The sequence below is a fragment of the Ciona robusta genome, chromosome 9 (genome assembly GCF_009617815.1).
Source record: "Ciona robusta chromosome 9, ASM961781v2".
Classification (NCBI taxonomy): Eukaryota; Metazoa; Chordata; class Ascidiacea; order Phlebobranchia; family Cionidae; genus Ciona; species Ciona robusta.
The window spans coordinates 2,701,646-2,721,507 of record NC_143243.1 but is presented as its reverse complement, the minus strand read 5'-3'; the positions used below and the strand labels follow the sequence as shown (position 1 = coordinate 2,721,507).

The following is a 19,862-nucleotide window of genomic DNA, read 5'->3' as shown; positions in this document are numbered from 1 at the left end:
CTTATATTTTTGGCAAATAAAACATAAATTATGTTTCCAAATTTCACACTCGATTTATTTAGAACATCTTGGCCTACTAATATTCTCGAAGGGTATAGGTCAAAGATCGCCATCACCACTTAGACGCCTACCCTTCGCACACAAAATTTGGTTTACTTGTTTGCGCAATTTAAATCACGCTGACATGAAGTTAAACAAAGACTTTTTCCACCATTGATTACTGATTAACAAGGACTGTATGTTACATGTATTAATCCTTGGTGTGTCTCGTTTACATAGGGTGGTTTAGCTATAATATGAATACGTTAGCATGTTAACAACTGCTGTTTTGTCGCTATATCTTATCTTTCCGTTTAAAATATTTCTAAATCCTCGCTACCGTAATCATGAGACAGTTAAAGTTATTATATTGTTCGTTGCAGAATAGTTTATGCATTACAATAGGGCAACGATTTTTGAATAAAAATGGTCATGTTTTTTACCGTTGTGTTTTTGTTTAGAAGTTTATATATAGAGTATAGCAATTTTGTATTAGCATAATGGCTTCACCTCTTTTCGGAAAATGGAAACTGGAAAAAAGTGACAATTTCGACAATTATATGAAAGCAGTCGGTATACTGATTTTTAACACATGTATATTTTAAGAAATAAATTCACCGAGATAAGATATTCTAATTTAAATATTGTTCGGGTTCAGTCTACACGTATATACGCAATACAGTAAACTTAATGGCGAAAAAAACGTATATGACGGGTACAATATATACTATAGTATGGTGGGGTAAGATGGGACATTTTTTGTTGTCGCAATTGGTAGTAAAATATAATATTAGCAAATTTATTACTGTCGTCTCTAAACTCTAAAAGAGAATGAAAAAAGAGCGATGAAAAACTTTAAATCACAATCAGAAAGAGCTCTCTTTGAAGAGCGATGAAAACTTTAAATCACAATCAGAAAAACTATGAGATTAAAAGGTGCTAACGTAACCCATCTTGCCCCCCATCAGTAATCTATCTGTTAAAATGTAAACTGCAATACATAGTAAGTACAGCATAATAGATGCTTTTATGCTGCTTGTTTAATAAAATTAACCTTAAACTTCATCTTCAGGTGTTAATATTGCACTAAGAAAAATGGGCGCCGTCGTTTCTTCAACAAGCGAGATATCCGACGTAGGTGGAAACAAATTAAGAATCAACACCCAAAGTACTTTCAAATCAGCAGATGTTACTTTTCCTCTCGGTGAAGAATTTGAGGAACATACCATGGATGGTAGGGTTACAAAGGTAAAGTAAAATGCACAGATTGCTTCGATTGCATTGCCAGAGGGAGGTTTCATGGGCAAGAATAAATAGATATGGTTGCGCCAAGAACATTGACTTTGTTCGTTACTGATCTTACAGTACAAAAACCTAATACTTAACTTTGCCATGTGGCGGCACATATCCACTCACAGTTGTCTACGAATAATCCTGTGACTTAAAAGCATAATGTAGAGTAAATACTTTGGGGTAATAGGCCAATCTCTAAATCTTAGGACCCATGCCGTGCTACCCACGTAGAGTAAAACAGAGAGACGAACACCTAGTTATAAGAGCAATAATTCATGATGTTAAAGTCTATCAGCATAGTACTGTGGACCAGGCATATGACTGTCGAGTAAGAAGGGATACCGGCAGCACATAAATTCTATGGTAGTGTGGGGGAAGATGATGGGACACCTTTTTATTCTATTTTCTTGTCGCATTGGCAAGAAAATTCGAAGAAATATAAAACCGTATTCTCATGACCCCCATGGACCGTTGTTATTTGTTTAAAACACGATCAGGATATTTAAATACTATGTGCTAAAGGTGTCCCATCTCCCCCCACCCTACTATATATTTCCTGAATGCGTCTATTTTTAGCAACGTTTATGTTTTTTTAGCAACAATTAGGAATGTTTTTATAGAGACGCGGTGCTACGGGTTTAAATTATTTTTAAACATTTTTCGTTTTACCATAAATTTTGTGTATAACGCAATAATATAATCCCTAAATGTGATGTTAATATTTTTTTCGTTTAAGACAACCATCGTATGGGAAGGCAACGATAAACTACATCAGGTACAGAAATGGAACGACGGGAAGAGAATTTGTACTTTGGATTGGATATACGTTGACGGTGGAATGGATTTGGTAAGTATGTCAAGGCCATTGTCGGCGTGTGTCTTTGGACAATTAACGGTAGTTACTCCAACCCAGTAGTCACTGATGGGTTGTCTAAATTATCAGCTAAACAGAAAAACCAATCACTCTCAACTTGCATACGTGTATTAAAGCGTAAGCTAGCACGAGGTGTGTGCAACAGAACACCCGTGTTATAAGGACTGTCGTTTTCCGCCACGTGAAGATAAAGTAAGTTACATTTATTGATTTGTTTAACCGCTTGGTGATGCTGTTTGCATCATTGTTGTTGAATATACACTGCACTTGCTTACCCTTGCTACTTGTGTATATACGTAGTAGTTAACTTCCTGTACTTTTACAGAGACTGGAATGTGACGGAGTTGTGTGCGTACGCCATCATTCAAAATGCTGAATTAATAAAGCTGTTTAAACAATCCACTGTGTTTGTTTTAAATGTCTATTCTGTGTTCTACAGTTTGTAAATGCATGAACATATCAGTACAACGGTGACATCACATCAAACTTAAATGCAATGTTTTGTTAAAAAAAACGTGTAAATGGTCATTTCGGCTTAATTATAGTTAAACGCGTTTTTCATGTTTGCGTTTATAAGCTCTAGGCGGCGTGCTATATATAAGAATTGTATAGTCGGTTTATTGCGCAGTATATACTGTGATTTTTCGTCGGTCCATATACCACCTTAATGAATGGACTACAAGTCTTTGTTTTCCCTGTACTCTTACGTTGCATGGAGAGACTCGATTATACGTTATGTGGCGGAAACGCGGGCCGTTGGTTGTTTCATTCTGCTGTGAATCATACAGGCCTGTCATCGGTGTGCATTTTACATGCATTTTACTGGAATAGCAACGCGGAAATAAAGGTAACGTTCGATATAGTAATATACTCTTGTTTTAGAAAAGTGGAATATTGGTATTTAGACATACGTAAGTGCTACATCGTCACGAGAAACCAGAATGACTATAACTTTGCTGCATGATATCAATTGGTTATTCCTTTAGGACTTAAATACTTTTATAAGTTGCGTAGTAACAAGGAAGTAGTAGCAACCAAAGTTGCAACGAATTGATTGAGTAATTAACGCAATCATTTCAGGCGGCTGATGGTGTAAAAGGTTTGGATGCGTTGTAGATTCAAGTTTTTTCAAGGAATATTACACGTAAAAAAGAAGATCTAGATTTTGGGTAAAAATGCAGGTAAGGCTGTATAGTTTTAAAAATTCTTTATAGTACAGTGGGCTAAGATAAGATACTGTTAGCAGGTAAACCTCGTATTTCCTTGTGGTGTTTTCAACCATTAACAACCATGTTCCACGGCTATGGTTATGTAATTCCGTGAATTTTACCAAATGGGACAGGAAGAGAGAATAAAATATAATATAGTAGGGCGGGGGAAGACGGGACACCTTTAGCACTTAATATCTAAATATTCTGATCGTTTTTTAAACAATTAACAATGGTCTATAGGGGTCGTGAAAGTGCGGTTTATAATTCTTTTGGAAGTTCTTTGTTTACTACCAAAATGGGCCGAGAAAATGAAACGAAAAGGTGTCCCATCTTTCCCTACCCTACAATACATCTTACCCCACGGTACTATACTTTAAATGTAACCGAGATTGTCTCATTGTAGCCAGTCAAAATAGTCGTCGTTGGAGACGGAGCTGTCGGAAAAACATGTATGTGCATTACTTATGCAAACGGGGTATTTCCTAGTGACTATGTGCCCACCATATTCGACAACTATGCAGCAACAAGCACGTTTGAGGGAATTTCCTATAACTTAGCACTCTGGGACACGGCAGGACAAGAAGAATATGACAGGTGTGTTTAGGGAATTAAAAAAGCAGTCGCAGTTTCCTATAACTTGTTAAACAGTTGCAGTTTTTATGATTAAAAAAATAAATTAACTTTTTTTATTTTTCCGTGGCGGGGCAAGGAAAAATATTTATATCACGCGTGTTCTGTTTTATACACCTCGTATACCAGCTTACGAGTTACCGTAATAATGAATATTGGGCAAACGAGTTATTGTGATATTCGTACAATATGCGTTTACGAGTATTACAACGTATGTAACTTTGTGGGTGATTGTTTTTTACTATCTTAAACAAAATTGTGTCTTGTATGGTTGACGATTTGGACAATCCATCAGTAAATAAACGATTTTGGTTCTCTCGTTTCAGGTTGAGGCCGTTGAGTTACCCACGCACCAATGTTTTCCTGTTATGTTTCTCAGTCGTTTCCCCAGCTTCGTTTTTCAGCATTTCTTCAAAGTGGCATCCTGAAGTCAGTCACCATTCACCCAAAACTCCTTGTATTTTAATCGGAACAAAGCAGGATCTCAGAGATGACGAAGAAACCGTAAAAAAGCTGAAGAATACTGATTCAGCCCCGATTCGGTCAGTGATTTGGATTTTTTTTAAATGAGATTTATTTTTTGCATTTGACGGTAGTTTTAGGTAGTTGAAAAGTTTTAAATAAAATTCAATTTTGCGATTCCCCTATACTAGTTATAGTACTGTGGGGTAAAATGGGGATATTGTTAGTACACACATCCAGTAATTTATAATCGTGTTTTAACTCTTTTATTGTTGCGGGGCTCATTTTACTGTTACTAAGTGATACAAGAGGAAAGAACAAAAACTCATCTTGTCCCACTAAAGGTCTCATCTTAGCCCATCATGTTTCATCTTACACCACTGTATGTACCATCTTACCTCACAGTATGTTTCATCTTACCCCACTATATGTTCCATCTTACCCTAAATCATATGTTCCATCTTACCCCATCATAAGTCCCATCTTACCCTATATCATATGTTCCATTTTACCCCATCATAAGTCCCATATTACCCTATATCATATGTTCCATCTTACCCCATCATAAGTCCCATCTTACCCCACCCCACTATACATACATTAGATATGAACAAGGAGAAGCGCTAGCAAAGCAACTGGGAGCAGTCAAATACGTGGAGTGCTCTGCACTGAAGAAAGTAGGGGTAGACTCTGTATTCCAAGACGCTATTAGTGCAGTGTTAAACCCTGCTAAACCACCTAAACCAACGAAGAGGTGCGTGTTACTGTAAAGTGGAAATAAATATTTAACGCGGACATTATAAAGCTTAATAATATGTTTTTCTTAATGTTACTTTACTTTTCACAAATTTCCTAGTTCTAATACTTTTGTTCTTTATTATTCACGCTTTCTTTTGCTGTTTTTTTTCATTCGCACAAAATTTTACCAAAGACGTTTTTAACTACTGCTGTTCAATTAACCACAATCTTTTTATGTTTTATCTGAAAATTATATTCAAAGAAATAAAACAAAAAGTAGTTTTGTATACGTCACAGTTGTTAAGTTACACAAGCATAACATTAGACTGAAACTATGATTCATTTTGTTAAATTGTATACTTTACGATGCGAAGTCACGTCCTATGAGTACGCTACAATAAGTGACTCGAACAAAATGTTTAGTAATCAAACCCTAATTTGCATGAACCTATACAACTAATACCAGTGGTCTATAAAAACTGCATCACTGGCGTACGACCACAGCAATTTATAAAGTCCTATTCCACGTAGGATTGTATAGCATGCCTGATAGCTCGGGCATAGTACAAATATAATTTAGTCCACCAAAATTAAAATAATTTTGACTGTTTTAACCTAATGAGACAATTTAGGTAAATAAAACATAAAACCAGAAATGTGTTGTTTTAAAAAGATATTTTTGTTTGGAGTTTGGGAATTGTGTTAAATCATGGCTTTGACAGTTGTCATGTACGTAAGACTTTACAGAAACATTCTGCTGATTTTAAAATGAAGCCGCTTCCGAGAGAAAATTTTGAATCTTTATATTGTATATGCTCAGCTAAGTTCTTAAAAGGTCGCATATAAGTAAACGGAAACAGTGTTTGAAAACATATTAAAATTTACATGTGAGTATGTGAAACTACTACCACCCACAAACCACGCATTTTAAGTAACAACAAATCTGTACAGTTACTGTTTCTTCCCACACGCGTAAACAACTGAAACGATCAGTTGCTACTTGATGTAAGTAAGTCCTGAACAAACTTGCAGCTACATAGTTCAACAGCGATCAACGTGAAACCAAGCAGTTATGTAGTAGGGCGGGGAAAGATGGGACACCAGAACTTGATTTCCAAATATCCGGATCGTGTTTTAAGCAATTAACAACGGTGTATGAGAGTCGTGTGAATACGGTTTTATAATTCTTTAAATGTTTTTTTTTACTTCCAAATGGGACAAGAAATTAGAAGAAAGAGATGTCCCATCTGCCCCCATCCTGCTATATAAGTATACCAACAAACACATACATATAAAACAAATAGTAATATATAAGAACCTTATTAGAGACAAACTAAATGCACACACAAACTTAACTGCAGTACAACTGGCAAGTAACTCAACGGAACTGTAACGTCGTAATAGAACAAAATTGAGAGACGTAGGAACGCAGATTAGAGTACGGTGAGCACTATTTTATTGCATATTTGAATACAGTACAGTACAGTATACAGTACAAAACAGGAATAATGTACACAATAAAATTAATTTAGATACAGTGTGTAACGTTTAGTCAGCAGCAGATTTAATATCTTCCCCTTTTAAAGCTTCAACCTCTTCTATAACTTCCATGATCTGAAATATAAACGATTGATTTGTTTTTTATTTTAAAGGGAGAACAATGTTTGGTCACTAATAGGTTGTATATAGACAGGCATATATACCATACACACATTATCATGTAAAATTTTGTAAATGAATACAAGAACTACCAAAAAGTGGTGTATTAACAACGTTTTTGGAGTCGTGAGGTTTCGGTTTTATATTTCTGAAAAAATTCTTTGTTTACTAGCAAATGGTACGAAAAAAGGGAATAAATATGTATAGTAGGGTGGGGGAAGAGGAGACACTTTTAGCACAAATATATCTTAAAACAATGTTATCTTAAATCTTAAAACAATGTTAAACAATTAACAACGGTCTATGGGAGTTGTGAGGATATTGTTTTAAAATTCTTTGAATGTCTCTTGTTTACTACCAAAGGGGACCGGAAAATATAGAATGAAAAAGTGTCTCATCTTCCCCCACCCTACCCTATGTTGTGTAATACGTATCTTACCCAAACATAAAACACAGCTGCCCCCTCGCTCACTTCGTAAATATGTTGAAAATCATAATTTCCCAGCAGTTCTTTCACTCGAGCGGTGACGTCACAGCTGACGTCATCAGCTCGAAATGTTTCAATCAATCTCTTCAAACAGTTTCTTCCACCGAGACTCATTAGACGTTGTATTGACAACCATGTCTGTAAAATCGACAATGTGAATATCTGACGTACATTTTACCTAGTGATCACTACGAACTTTAATTTCATCTTCTTTTCTGACTTGCAAGAGAAGATACACACACATCATGACGTCACGAACAGCTTTTGGGGGCTTGGAGTAACTTCTTAACTCGGAAATGACGCTTTGTTTCATATTTTTCACGGACTCGCGCATTCGCTCTGCGAATGAAACATTATTTTAATACAAAATGTCTTACTACTTTCGACAAAGTACTGAACATTTTTTTACACTAAATGCGAATTTTTAACACAAAATAGTATAATAGTACTGTGGGGTAAGATAGGACACCTTTACCACATAATATCCAAACATCCTGATCAATACTCGAACGTACACCAACAAAAAATATATTACTGTGGGGTAAGATGGGATACTGTTAGCACCAAAATCATGAATTTTCTAATCGAGTTTTGAACAATTAAGAATGCTCGTTAAGCGTCGCTGGGCTACGGTTATATAACTCCGTAAATATTCTTTGGTTACTACCAAATCTTACCACGACCTATAACACAAAGACTAATTTACTGCACAAAGTAATGAACACAATTTTTTTCATAAAATACTAGTTAAACAAAACACAACCACCTAAGTTGATTTCCTGCTTCATCCGTTCTCGCGCTTCATATATTTCTTCTCGTAGTGCTACGTCATAGCCATCAAAAATCGCCCACTCAATCGCACGCTCCAGTTTCTCTATGTCTCGGTTCGTAATTGCATTTATCAAGTCTACAAAAAGTACATAACATTTTTTATCAAACAAGATTTTCTTTTCGTTGTAGTTACATAGTAGGGTGGGAAAAGACGGGACACCTTTTGCACATTATATCCAAATATCCTGATCGTGTTTTAAACAATTAACAACGTTCTATGGAAATCGTGAGGATACGATTTTGTAATTCTTTGAATGATCTTTGTTTACTACCAAATGGGATGAGAAATTAAAAGGAAACGGTGTCCCATCTTTTCCCACCCTATACTACAGGTAGTTAAAACTCTTGGATTAAATTGTATTATTTAATTTTGCTGTAGAAGTTTGTCTATATTACCATTATACTAGTTATAGTACACTACTAAGAAATATGAAATTTTGGTGCGAACAGTATCCCATTTTAATCCAAGTATTATATGTATTAAGTATAGGAAATGTAACAGTTTAACATTCATAAAGTATTTTTCTAATATTACAGTATTTTCTTAATGTGATACCATTCTTTCTTTTTTCTTTGTTGTTTTCGCTCTGATTTGTCAAAATAGCTTCGGTTGGGTTTATTTCATGTGTGTTACTTTTGCCCTCCAAGTCCACACTGCAGTAAATAAAACACGTTCTTTTTCTGTTTTATACATAGGCGTGTTTTAACAACTGTTGTTTTACCGTTACTACTACTACCCGTCTTTTCCCTTATGTAACTCTTCCGATCTCGTTATCGTGACCGAAAAAATACAAAATAAATTTCATTTATCAATACACTTACGGAGATGCACCTATCTCTAGTAAGATGTCATGAACTTCATCATAAAACTGACGCATTCTTGAGTGATGCATCACGGGTACTAATATTTATTCAGCCATACTACATTACCGTTGTATCTCTTATTGTACCAAACAGCCTTAACAGCACATAGTACTGCGGGGTAAGATGGGATACCGTTAGCACCTATATTTTATACTTCCTAATCGTGTTGACAACGTTTTTAGATTCGTGACAATACGGGTATTTAATTCTCTAAAAATTGTTAACTACCAAGTGGGACGAGAAAATAGAATGAAAACATGTCCCATTTTACCCCACCTTACTATATTACATTTTCCACTACGGTTATAAGCGCTTTGTTAGTGCACTAAAACTTTCCAACTGCTCAAGTGTGCTCGAACTTTCTAGAGTGCTTTTTATACGTCGTTTTTTACGATTACAGAAGCGATTTCCCAAACGAAGTTTAGTGTCGTATATAGGCCTTGAAAGTTTCACCAGCTAAGTTACCTTTTAATTTCACTTTCTTCTAATTCCTTCTTCGCTGCGGCTTCAGCAATTCTCTCATTTTCAACAAAACTTAAAGTTTCCAAATCGCTTTCAGATATCTCATCTTCACCTCGAACACTTAGCGATTCCTTTTCGCAAACAGAGAAAATTTGGGATACTTTCATCGGCTGTGGCGACACTTTTTCCTCCCACGCATTAATGGCGTTAACTTTAACCTCATCAACTTGAACTTCTTGTACTTCTGGTTTGTTTTGACAACATTTCAAAATAGTTGACCTACAAAAAAGTTTTAATTGTAACGTTTACAAATTTAGATTATCGTTATGAAACAAAAGTTTAAAATGGCGGTTTAAAATGATCTCGAACCCTATCTGTGGAACTCGAAACCTATCACTTTATTCTACTTACACATCTTTTTACAAGTCTTTTTAAACACACGTCTTTTTAAATACACGTCTTTTTAAACACACGTCTTTTTTAAATACACGTCTTTTAACCTAACACTAACCATGAATGAGCGGAGAGTCCGAACTAAGCAAAAGTAATTATATGTTTTAGGCGTGCACGCGACAAGTAATTATTATTATTTGTGTTCTTGCCTGCCAAAAGCGCGCACGGTTTAACACAGTAAAACTATAACACAGAATGTAAAGTTTCAAATACCTAACTTATTCTAAACGAATACAGCATATACTAATGTTAGGAAAACAGAATATTGTTAGCACTTAAATCCCATATTTCCCGATCGTGTTTTTAACAACTAAGAACGTTCGTATAAAGACGTGGAGCTACGGTTATATATTTGTTTAAATGTTGTTTATTTATTACCAAACGGGACAAGAAAATAGAATAAATGCATGACTCATCTTATACCCCTACTGTTGTAGTGCAAAAACGTATCCAAACACACAAGATAATGCAAAAAAATATGAACCTGTGCAATAAGATGAGAATCAACGTCTTCACTAAAAACAAGAGAATCAAACTGATAGATAGCACTGCAATCACGACTCCATCCATCCTTTCAATTTACTTGCCCTTTCAATTCATACTCGCAGTCGCTATATCACTGTCCATTGATCGTACGTACAATATTCATATGATACTGCATATAGGGAAGATGGAGATTTCCCAATTTTGACTGAGCGTTATTTTAATCAAGCTTTTTCCGGGTAGTCTGTCGAAACAAAATTACCCCCATAGGTCAAGCGAGTTCATGCACAGCGGGCGCGGCGCGCAACGTATTGTGACGTCACACATACGTCATTATAACTGACAATTGCAATGTTTGCAAAACTTAAAACGAAGCGGGTTTCTGTAATACTGCATTTATTTGATTCATAGGCAGCAATTTTGAAATATTTTTTTGTATTTTATAGAAATACAGAAGAATTTTTCACAGTATGTTGTTAAGAAAGAAAGCGCAAAAATAACGTGATTGTGAAAAAGCATCAGACAATAATATCTTCGTTACAGGCACTTCCAAAAGAAGAAATAAACGTAACAATTGTGAAAAGGTGAAATATCCCAACTCTGGCCTAAATCTTCCTTCACATGCCGTGTGAAGCTGTAGGACTTCACTTCACCTATACGTATAGAGCCGCGATGAACCTGACCTGGGAGTAGGACACTGAAACGTTGGTTCGCAAAAAAAATGACAGGAGACCTATATTGGAATTATAAGCGAAATTAAAGAATGAAAAGACAGAATACAGGAAACTATTTTTGATGGTGTTTTATTCTGAAAGTAATCGGTCGATGTCGCTGATAATTTGTTGAGTTTCTTTCATGTTGGGGTTGTTTTCGCAAGGTAATGTCGACGCTCGGGAAGTCATGGATAGGTAATGGGGTTTGGGGGCAACAATATTAGACGAGGTCTTACTGTCCGTGTCGCAATGTGTAAAAACAGTTGATGGACAAGACGAGTTGCCGGATAAATGGGAACTCGCGGGGCCGGTAGACGGCGCTGGAGATGCTGAGAGTGAATTCGGTCGAACGCCGATTGGCTTCTGGTATTCGTCTGTCCAAAGACCGTACTGTCTGCTTAGAACCCCGCTGTGGTAAACCTCGGGCTCACTGGACTGTGATAGCAAGCGTGACTCTGATGCAAGACGAGATAGACAGATGGAACGGCGCACGTTTTGCCGCATAACCTCCGGTTCATATTCATAGCCGATGGTCGACTCGAGCACAGGAGTGGTTTCCTCTATGGTTTCAAGAACTCGGTTGTATTCGCGTTGGAAGTCGATGTCACTATTCGCTTGGGTGAACGTGGGTTGAGTGTAACATGAGCTTCGTGAAACTTCGTTATCTGCACTTGCGTAATATTGACCTAAAAAAGTTTTAAAAAAATATCAATCTGAACGACAGCAAATATAAAACGCACTTTTGTATTCTATACAGACAAAACACTTGAATTATAGTAGATTAGTGTAAGATGTTCTATGGATTAACTCTCTTTTATAATCTCATTTGGAAATAAAAAAGGTAATCTACAAAGCTATATACAACCATATTGCTAGAACCCTAAAATAGGATTGTTACCTTTTAAAATACAAGATTAAGATATAAAAAAATGATGTGCAAATATTATCCATTTAACTCTATATTTCTTAATGCTGTACAATTTACCTTTAGTTGGCGAAGGCATCCAGCATGCATCACTGTGCCCGTATTTGTTGCAATCATCGGTACACCGAGAGCCCATACCACTAGACACCACTGCTTTCATGTTTTTGCTTTGAGAATCGGGGTTGACGTAAGAATAAGATGGAAGATAATCTGAAAATATTTTCTTATTAGAAATTAGAGCAATAGTCATTTTAAAATTTGCGGATATAAATATATCGCGAAATTTTATCCATAGTTTGATTGCTCTAACCCAGTGGTCACAAATGGGTTGTCCGAATTATCACCCATACAAAACAAAACAATCACTTACAAAATTACATAAATACATGGTAACTCATAAGCGAGCACGAGATGTATAGTAGGATGGGGGAAGATGGGACACTTTTAGCACGTAAAATCTAAATATCCTGATAGTGTTTTATACAATTAACAACGGTACATGAAAGTCGTGAAGATACGGTTTCATAATTCTTTGAATATTCTTTGTTTGCTACCAAATGGGACGAGAAAATAGAATGGAAAGGTGTCCCATCTTCCCCTAACCTACTATATATGAAACAGAACACCCGTGTTATATTGACTGTCATATTCCTCCACGCGAGAACAAAACAAGTTTATATTTTATGTGGGTGATGTCCTTTTCGGACCTTGATTTAGGTCAGATTTTTGAACAATTCCTAATATAGGTAAGTTACATTCATTCAAATGTTAGTAAAGGTTACAGTATTCTTTTTAAATTGACTATAGATTCAAATGCAGCTTACCAATATCATTTACAACATCGTAACTTCCAGTATCCGGGTCGCTGTCACCACGCCCACTGTCTCCATCCGTATGTGATGTTATGTGTGGTAGAAGGCCATGCAGTCTTGGCTGTGCAATCTGAAATAAACATATATATTTAATGAATGATTGAATCTACTTGTTTTTCCTCGAGTGGAGGGGGAACTACAGTCATTATAACACGGGTGTTCTTTTTCATACACCTCGTGTTCGCTTCTAAGTTACAATGTATGTAACTTTTTGGGTGATTGTGTTTCTGCACGAATGACAATTTAGACAACCTATTAGTGTCGGCTTAAAGCAATTATAGTTAAGTGTAACATTTCGTGTTTTTGTACAACTCATACCGGCTACGAGTTGCCACATATCTAATTTTTCACATCTTACCCCACCCTACTACAATACAAATCATTAAGTGAGTGTGTTTTTACCTTTCCTTCAGTTGAAAACGTTGTGAGCAAAGACGGTGGTCTGATCATTGATGACGTCACATTGTACGTTGCAGGGTCTTGTCGTGACGTCATTAACATCGGACCCGAAGACACGTGAAGAGGAAAATTTAAACTGATATCTGATGGCCTCCTGTTATTAAAACACATACGAGTTGATATAATATGGTAGGTTGGGGTAAGATGGGACATGTTTCATTCTCTTCTTTACAGAGTTATATAACCGTAGACTCTAAAAGAGCGTTGTTAGTTGTAAAAAACACGATCAGGAAATACGGGGTATAGGTGCTAACGGTATCCAACCCTACAGTACTATAAGTATAAATGTAAATTTAAGTATATAGGTAATTGCGTATCGGTATAATTATTTACCTGGCCACTTTCGCTTGCTTATTATTGTTTTCAGTTGATTGACTTGATAGTCGTTCGTTCTCTGTAATTTGTGATGAACCTTCATGGCTGACTACAGACTTGGACCAAGTATTGGTATTGCTGTTGTTCACTGTTTGTGCTTTGTCAGTATTCCCGTCTTCCCAGCCATTCTCGCTTTCCGCATCCCGGCAGTTGTATGTTCGGATTTTCTAAAAAAAACATGAAACTTTAGAAATGAATAAAGGACTGACGATGCCATTCAGGAGATTTTTTTGGGGTGAAACTTTCATTTTGAATAAGGGACTGACGATGCCGTTAAGGCGAAATAGATCTCTTTTAGAAGGAATTAACAACGTTGTTTTAGTATCGTTGATCTACGCTTATAAGTTCTGTAAATATGATTTGTTTACTACCAAATGCGGGGACGGGAAAAAAGAATGCTAATGGTAATCCTACCTCACCAAACAATACATATAGAAAAAAACAAAACAAGCATCTTACCTTATTGTCCTTTTTGCATTTGATGACCACTGCTGTGATAACAATGAGTAAAATAAGAGTAGCGGATGCAAGCGAAATCACGATGATCAGAAAGTTGGTTGAAATCGCGAGCCCGGGAACAGACGGAGCATCTTCTTTCTCGTGGTACATTTGAGATGGCAACAGCAAGGTGTCGGACACCACTATTATGAGACTGGTGTTCATTTCAAGAGGAGGTGCTCCATTGTCGCTTGCCTGAGTATTGAATGTAATTTTAGATGCTTAATAAACTTGTGAATTTTTATCTAAACTTTGATGTAACTGTATAGTAGATTGGGGTAAGATGGTTCGTGTTTTTATTCTATTTTCTATTTTTTCCCTATTTAATGGTGAACAAAGAATATTTAGAGAACTTTGTTATTATATCACCACGAATTTCTAAAATAGCGTTGTTAATTGTTAAAAATACGCTCAGACGCTTAGGTGCCAACGGTATCCCATCTTACCCCACATTATTATAAAATTCGTTGAAACCATATAAACGCAATACTTTCATTTCTCACCTTCACAATAATTCTGTGCGTGCCCACAACGTCGTTGAGATCAGTTGTGCTCATGTTGAGCCTCAAGTCTCCGGTTTTTGTATCAAGGATAAAGTAAGTGTATGGCAAGTTACCGTCGACCTCTTGCAAGTTTGTACATCCATCCACGGAAACCATTGAAAGCTCAACTTTTGAGAACTTCTCACTGTCGTAGTCAATCGCCTGGATAAAGTTCGAACGTTACAATTTGCAAGTTCAAAAGTAATTAGAACAATGTGTAGTAGGCTGGGGTGAGATGGGACATGTTTTTAATTTTATTTTATGGTCTCATATAATAGTAAATAAAGAATGTTCACAGAATTATATAACGGTAGACCCGGAACACTAAAAGATCGTTGTTGAATAGGAAATATGAGATTTTATCACTATACACGCAAGAATAAAACAGTTATATTTATTTATTCATGTTTCTAATTTTTGGTCTCCTATCTTGCCCCACGGTAGCCTATGTTGTCCCAGTTTGCCCCACATTACTATAATAGCAAGAATTCTCACCTGTATTCGGGCAATTACATCGTCACGAAGTATTGTTGCGTGTGCAGTAGAATTTTCAACAGCAGGGTATATGAACAATGGTCGGTTATCGTTTACGTCCGAAACTGTGACTTTTAAGGTGCAAAAAGATTCCCTGTATGGATTGCCACCGTCTCGTGCAATAACTCTTACCTGGATAAAAAAATTGTAAGAATAGGAAAAAAAATATTAAGATATGCTAAGTGCAACCATATAAAATATAGTTGGATGGGGTAAGATGGGACAAGTTTTTATTCGCTTTTTTCGTCCCGTTTGGTAGTAAACAAAGAATATTAAAAGAAATATTAGCTGAAGCTCAGCAGCACCGCTGGAAGTGCGCTGTCAATTGTTTATAAACGATCAGGAAATATGGGAATTATGTACTAAAGGTATTCCGTCTTACCCTACAGTACTATATCGGAAAATCAAATTAAACGCCGGAATATAAAATATTTAATCATTTAAAACACTGTGTTGTTTGCAAAATGATTTTACCTCCCATTCGCTTTGACCTTCTCGATCCAGTGGACGAACCAACGTAACTTCTCCTGTCGTTGCATCCACCGAGAACGTATTATCGCTACTTTCTATTAAATAAGTAACCTTCCCGTTCAGTGAAATTTCCAGCTGTTTATTCTAGAACAAACAAAAAAATCAGAACTATAAATACCTGTACGAAAAAATATTTTTTAAATCAAAAAGAATAATTTTAATATAAAAATCAAGGCTTTTTGTCTTCTCAAATAACAAAAAACAAAACATTTTGGTAAAACATTTTTTTAATATGGAAGATTATTATCCAAAAAATAAAATTTAAGTATATGTACCAGACACAAAACATTCAAGCAGTATAAACAACATTAAGTTATTCTTACCTCATTTTTTATCCACACGGGTGCAAACATGCTATCCATATCAGTTGCAGATACAGTAATGACAGATGTTCCAATTCCATCGGCTTCTGACAATGTAACTTCATACACTGACTTCTTAAATACAGGAGTGTGATCGTTTTCGTCCAGTATAATGACAGTAATATTGTTGCGTGAACACCTTGAACGAAATCATATTATAATTATTATAATATATATCATAATACTATTTTAATATTGTAAAAACATATTGTAAATACGTTTTTTAAACAATTACCAACGGTCAAAAAGGGAGTCGCAAGAACACGGTTTCATAATTATTTAAATGTTTTTTGTTTACCACCAAATAGGACAAGAAAATAGAATGAAAAGTTGTCCCATCTTCCCCACTCTACTCTTTATATAATTTATTTTTACCTTATTTTATCCCCTGCGTCGCATGCAATCACAGCAACTTTGTAAATGCTCTGAACTTCCCGGTCTAACTCAAGACCCGTCCCGATCAAACCATCAGCTGCTAGTTCAAAATGTCCGGAAGATACAAAGTCCCCGTTGATTAAGGTCTTGATGGAAATTTCCACTTCGCTGTTTTTTCCATGGTCGGCATCAGTAGCACTAACGTAGGCCACGTATGTTCCGACAGGAGACGCTTCAGATATATATGCTGGAGAAAATAACATCGTTATATTTCGTACTTCGTGTAAGCAGTTTAGGGTTTTATACTATATTTCCATATTTCCCGATCGTGTTTTCACAATTAACAACACTGTTTTGGTGTCGCGGGGTTTTATAATTCTGTAAATTTATATATCTGTTTACTACCAAATAGGACGAGAATAGAGAATAAAAACTTGTCCCACCTTACCCCACCCTACTATTTATGTCACATGATACAACAACTATCCGAAATTAACCTTTAAAAACTACGTTACATAAGGGCAATAAATATTTCTACCGCATAAAATTATTTTAGTTGCATAACACATTAAATTGAATTGGTTTGTTATCTAAGTCGATATTATTTCCACAATTGTTGGCCTTAAATATGCAGCTCGATAAAAACGAACCTGTTTGGCCGTCAGCATCTACAATAAAGTTCATATTTATAACTGGAGCATTATCATTGTCATCATCAACACGAAGAACCAACCACATGCGAGTCGTGCGCTGATTGGTCGCTGGGGAATCACGTGCTTCTATCAGAATTCTCATGCTGAAGAGAAGAAACAGTTTTATCGTTGTTTTTTTAGACCACTCTTTTTTACTGTTGACAGTTTTTTTAATTTTAACATTATTAGACCATCGTTTTTATTTTAATGTTTATTTTAATGTTGTTTTATTTTTAACATTTTTATACCTATGTTTTTATTTTAATATTTTCCATTTTTAAATTTTAACATTTTAGACTTTTATTTTAATGTTGACTTTTCTAGACTTACCCATCGTGAACTTCCCGATCAAGATTTCTGACCAAAGTAACTTCTCCAGAATTTTCATCTACAGTAACCAACTGATGGGAGACAGATTGTGGTTCGTCCCCAAGAAAGTATCTTACTCGGCCGTTTTCGCCAGAATCCCTATCAGTCGCATGAACAGTTTGAATAATTCCAGGCTCTTGGTTCTCCAGCAACTCGATCACCAACTCAGAGCTTGTGGAAAACACAGGGCTGTGGTCGTTCGAATCAGTCACCATAATTCTGACAGTAACTTGATTGGATAATGCGGGTTTTCCGTGGTCAGTTGCGTGAAGGGTCAAATGGTAAACCGACTTTGTCTCATAATCTGTAAAAGTATTTTAACATAAGATTTGTTTAAAGGGTTTATCAACGTGGTATATCATTTAGAAAAGGTCTAAGACTGTGGGGTAAAATAGAATACGTGTTTTTAAAAATTATCAACACCGTTTTAAAGTTGTGAGGACATAACTTTTTATTTCTGTAAATGATCTCAGTTTACTAGCAAATAGGATAATAAAAAAGAATAAAAAACATGTCTAATCTTACCCGACCCTATACTATATAATATAGACTAAACCTAAATCCAAGGTACCCTGGCAGGCCTCGCCGTATGACATCACCAATATAGAACAGAATAGAAAACCGCTTATTTTACTTACCTAATTCAGCGTTAAGAAGCAATTGTAAATGAGGTCGGCCCGCCTCATCAACCCCTTGTTGGACCTTAAATGGCTTACTTGGCGAAATAGAATACGAAATACGAGAGTTGTTACCTGTATGCAATACTCGTTATAATAATTGAATGAATAAATGAATGTAACTTTCTTTATCATATGCGTGGCGAGAAAGCGACAGTCGTTATAATGTGTTAATAAATAAACGAATGAATTAATAACGAATAAATAGCTGAATGAATAAATGAATGTAACGTATTTACTTGCGCGTCGGGACATCGACAGTCGTTATAACACGTGTGTTTTGTTTCACACACCTCGTACCCTCTTACGAGTTACCCTGTTGTAACTGCTGTATGATAGTCCCAGTTTAAATACATGCACATTTAAACACAAGTTAATCCAATGTTACCTGAATCAAGGTCACGAGCTTGGAATGCATCTAGATTGACAGGTTCTCCCAATGCTGTACTTTCGCTCACATTTAGTACAATTGGTTTGTGTGGGAATTTGGGCAAATTATCATTGATGTCGTTTATAACAATGTCAAGATTCAGAAGAGAGAAAACTCTTTGTGGAAGCATGACGGCCTGTAAAGGTTCAAATGTTTACTTGTTACAACTTGTATCGCTCCCGCACTTTGTACATGAATCTTTAATCACTCGTGTTCAGATTAACCCTGGCATAAGCTCATAAACTTGAACGCACAGTTTGACCAGATCATTAGACTTGATACGGCATCTATTATTTATACCAAGAACATTTTCATAGCCATTAAACGGCGTTACACACAACGGCCTTTTTATATCGAGAAACAGTCGTGTATTGGACATCAAATATTTATGAATCGTCCTACCTGAACTTTTATAATACATTCCTTCGCTTGGCCGCATTCCACTTCCCTGTCCACGACTCTACGCAGGGTCATAAGTCCATTAGAAGCACCAAGTGCAACTGCATGAGGGCGTTGCTGCAGCGAAGTGGGCAAATTAAATGACGACGATGAAAATATTTTCTGATTAAGCAGTTTGAAGTGACGATCGAGTCTGTCTTTCCAAAGCAAGCCAAATATTTCGGACATGTCTGCAACAACTTCCCCTGCAAACAATACAAGTTAAATGAATTCATGCGACTTATGCACAGAGTCGTTATAACACGGGTGTTCTGTTTCATACACCTCGTGCCCGCTTACTAGTTACCACGCATGTGGAACTTTGCAGGTGACACTTTTAATAAGCAGCATCGAGCTTCGAACTCATAAACTGTGGGCTAGATATTTTAGGTTCATAATCCATATCAAGGCTAAACATTTCACTTACCTGGTGCATTTCCTTCGTTAACATACACCCGCAAAGATACTGTGTTAGAAGCATTAGTATTTTGGAATTTGAATATAGAAAGTAGCGTCACCGCAAAAGTTATTACAATTATATTCATTTTGCTACTTCTGTGATAAAGAAATGGAAGAATAGTAAG

The 19,862-nt window shown here is 36.0% G+C and overlaps 4 protein-coding genes across 4 annotated transcripts; 2 read left to right on the top strand and 2 right to left on the bottom strand.

The window, feature by feature from the left end:
• Positions 1-479: 479 nt before the first annotated feature.
• LOC149730823 (myelin P2 protein-like) lies at positions 480-2,604 on the top strand. Its single transcript, XM_089884104.1, has 4 exons — positions 480-612; positions 1,112-1,287; positions 2,069-2,179; positions 2,532-2,604. Exons 1-4 carry the CDS (start codon positions 540-542, stop codon positions 2,580-2,582), a joined length of 411 nt encoding a protein of 136 aa, XP_089740230.1. The 5' UTR covers positions 480-539; the 3' UTR covers positions 2,583-2,604.
• Positions 2,605-2,752: 148 nt separating this feature from the next.
• On the top strand, positions 2,753-5,534 carry LOC149730822 (ras-related C3 botulinum toxin substrate 1-like). Its single transcript, XM_089884094.1, has 5 exons — positions 2,753-3,053; positions 3,287-3,387; positions 3,821-4,011; positions 4,374-4,589; positions 5,114-5,534. The coding sequence occupies exons 2-5, from the start codon at positions 3,382-3,384 to the stop codon at positions 5,277-5,279; spliced, it is 579 nt and encodes a 192-aa protein (XP_089740220.1). The 5' UTR covers positions 2,753-3,053; positions 3,287-3,381; the 3' UTR covers positions 5,280-5,534.
• A 1,146-nt stretch (positions 5,535-6,680) lies between these two features.
• Positions 6,681-10,715, bottom strand: LOC149730821 (uncharacterized). The gene is made up of 7 exons (XM_089884074.1): positions 10,488-10,715; positions 9,554-9,829; positions 8,781-8,878; positions 8,160-8,300; positions 7,590-7,732; positions 7,346-7,531; positions 6,681-6,861 (listed from the first exon to the last, which is right to left on the bottom strand). The coding sequence occupies exons 1-7, from the start codon at positions 10,571-10,573 to the stop codon at positions 6,796-6,798; spliced, it is 996 nt and encodes a 331-aa protein (XP_089740200.1). The 5' UTR covers positions 10,574-10,715; the 3' UTR covers positions 6,681-6,795.
• A 209-nt stretch (positions 10,716-10,924) lies between these two features.
• LOC149730820 (protocadherin-18-like) lies at positions 10,925-19,862 on the bottom strand. The gene is made up of 17 exons (XM_089883966.1): positions 19,706-19,862; positions 19,243-19,484; positions 18,799-18,976; positions 18,372-18,485; positions 17,695-18,037; positions 17,323-17,468; positions 16,673-16,919; positions 16,259-16,436; positions 15,879-16,019; positions 15,366-15,536; positions 14,832-15,032; positions 14,290-14,523; positions 13,789-13,997; positions 13,399-13,549; positions 12,949-13,066; positions 12,185-12,334; positions 10,925-11,885 (listed from the first exon to the last, which is right to left on the bottom strand). Exons 1-17 carry the CDS (start codon positions 19,821-19,823, stop codon positions 11,290-11,292), a joined length of 3,537 nt encoding a protein of 1,178 aa, XP_089740092.1. The 5' UTR covers positions 19,824-19,862; the 3' UTR covers positions 10,925-11,289.

Coding starts and splice junctions, on each gene's coding strand:
- LOC149730822 (XM_089884094.1), top strand. Junction 4,012..4,373: donor GGACAAGAAGAATATGACAG/GTGTGTTTAGGG, acceptor CTCTCGTTTCAG/GTTGAGGCCGTTGAGTTACC. Junction 4,590..5,113: donor ACTGATTCAGCCCCGATTCG/GTCAGTGATTTG, acceptor TACATACATTAG/ATATGAACAAGGAGAAGCGC.
- LOC149730821 (XM_089884074.1), bottom strand. CDS start 10,573: ATGGATGGAGTCGTGATTGCAGTGCTATCTATCAGTTTGATTCTCTTG. Junction 9,830..10,487: donor ATTCTCATCTTATTGCACAG/GTTCATATTTTT, acceptor ACTTTTTTGTAG/GTCAACTATTTTGAAATGTT. Junction 7,532..7,589: donor GAAAAGAAGATGAAATTAAA/GTTCGTAGTGAT, acceptor TCGATTTTACAG/ACATGGTTGTCAATACAACG.
- LOC149730820 (XM_089883966.1), bottom strand. CDS start 19,823: ATGAATATAATTGTAATAACTTTTGCGGTGACGCTACTTTCTATATTC. Junction 18,977..19,242: donor AATGTATTATAAAAGTTCAG/GTAGGACGATTC, acceptor GAACCTTTACAG/GCCGTCATGCTTCCACAAAG. Junction 15,033..15,365: donor ATGTAATTGCCCGAATACAG/GTGAGAATTCTT, acceptor AACTTTATCCAG/GCGATTGACTACGACAGTGA.
- LOC149730823 (XM_089884104.1), top strand. CDS start 540: ATGGCTTCACCTCTTTTCGGAAAATGGAAACTGGAAAAAAGTGACAAT. Junction 1,288..2,068: donor TGGATGGTAGGGTTACAAAG/GTAAAGTAAAAT, acceptor TTTTCGTTTAAG/ACAACCATCGTATGGGAAGG. Junction 2,180..2,531: donor TTGACGGTGGAATGGATTTG/GTAAGTATGTCA, acceptor GTACTTTTACAG/AGACTGGAATGTGACGGAGT.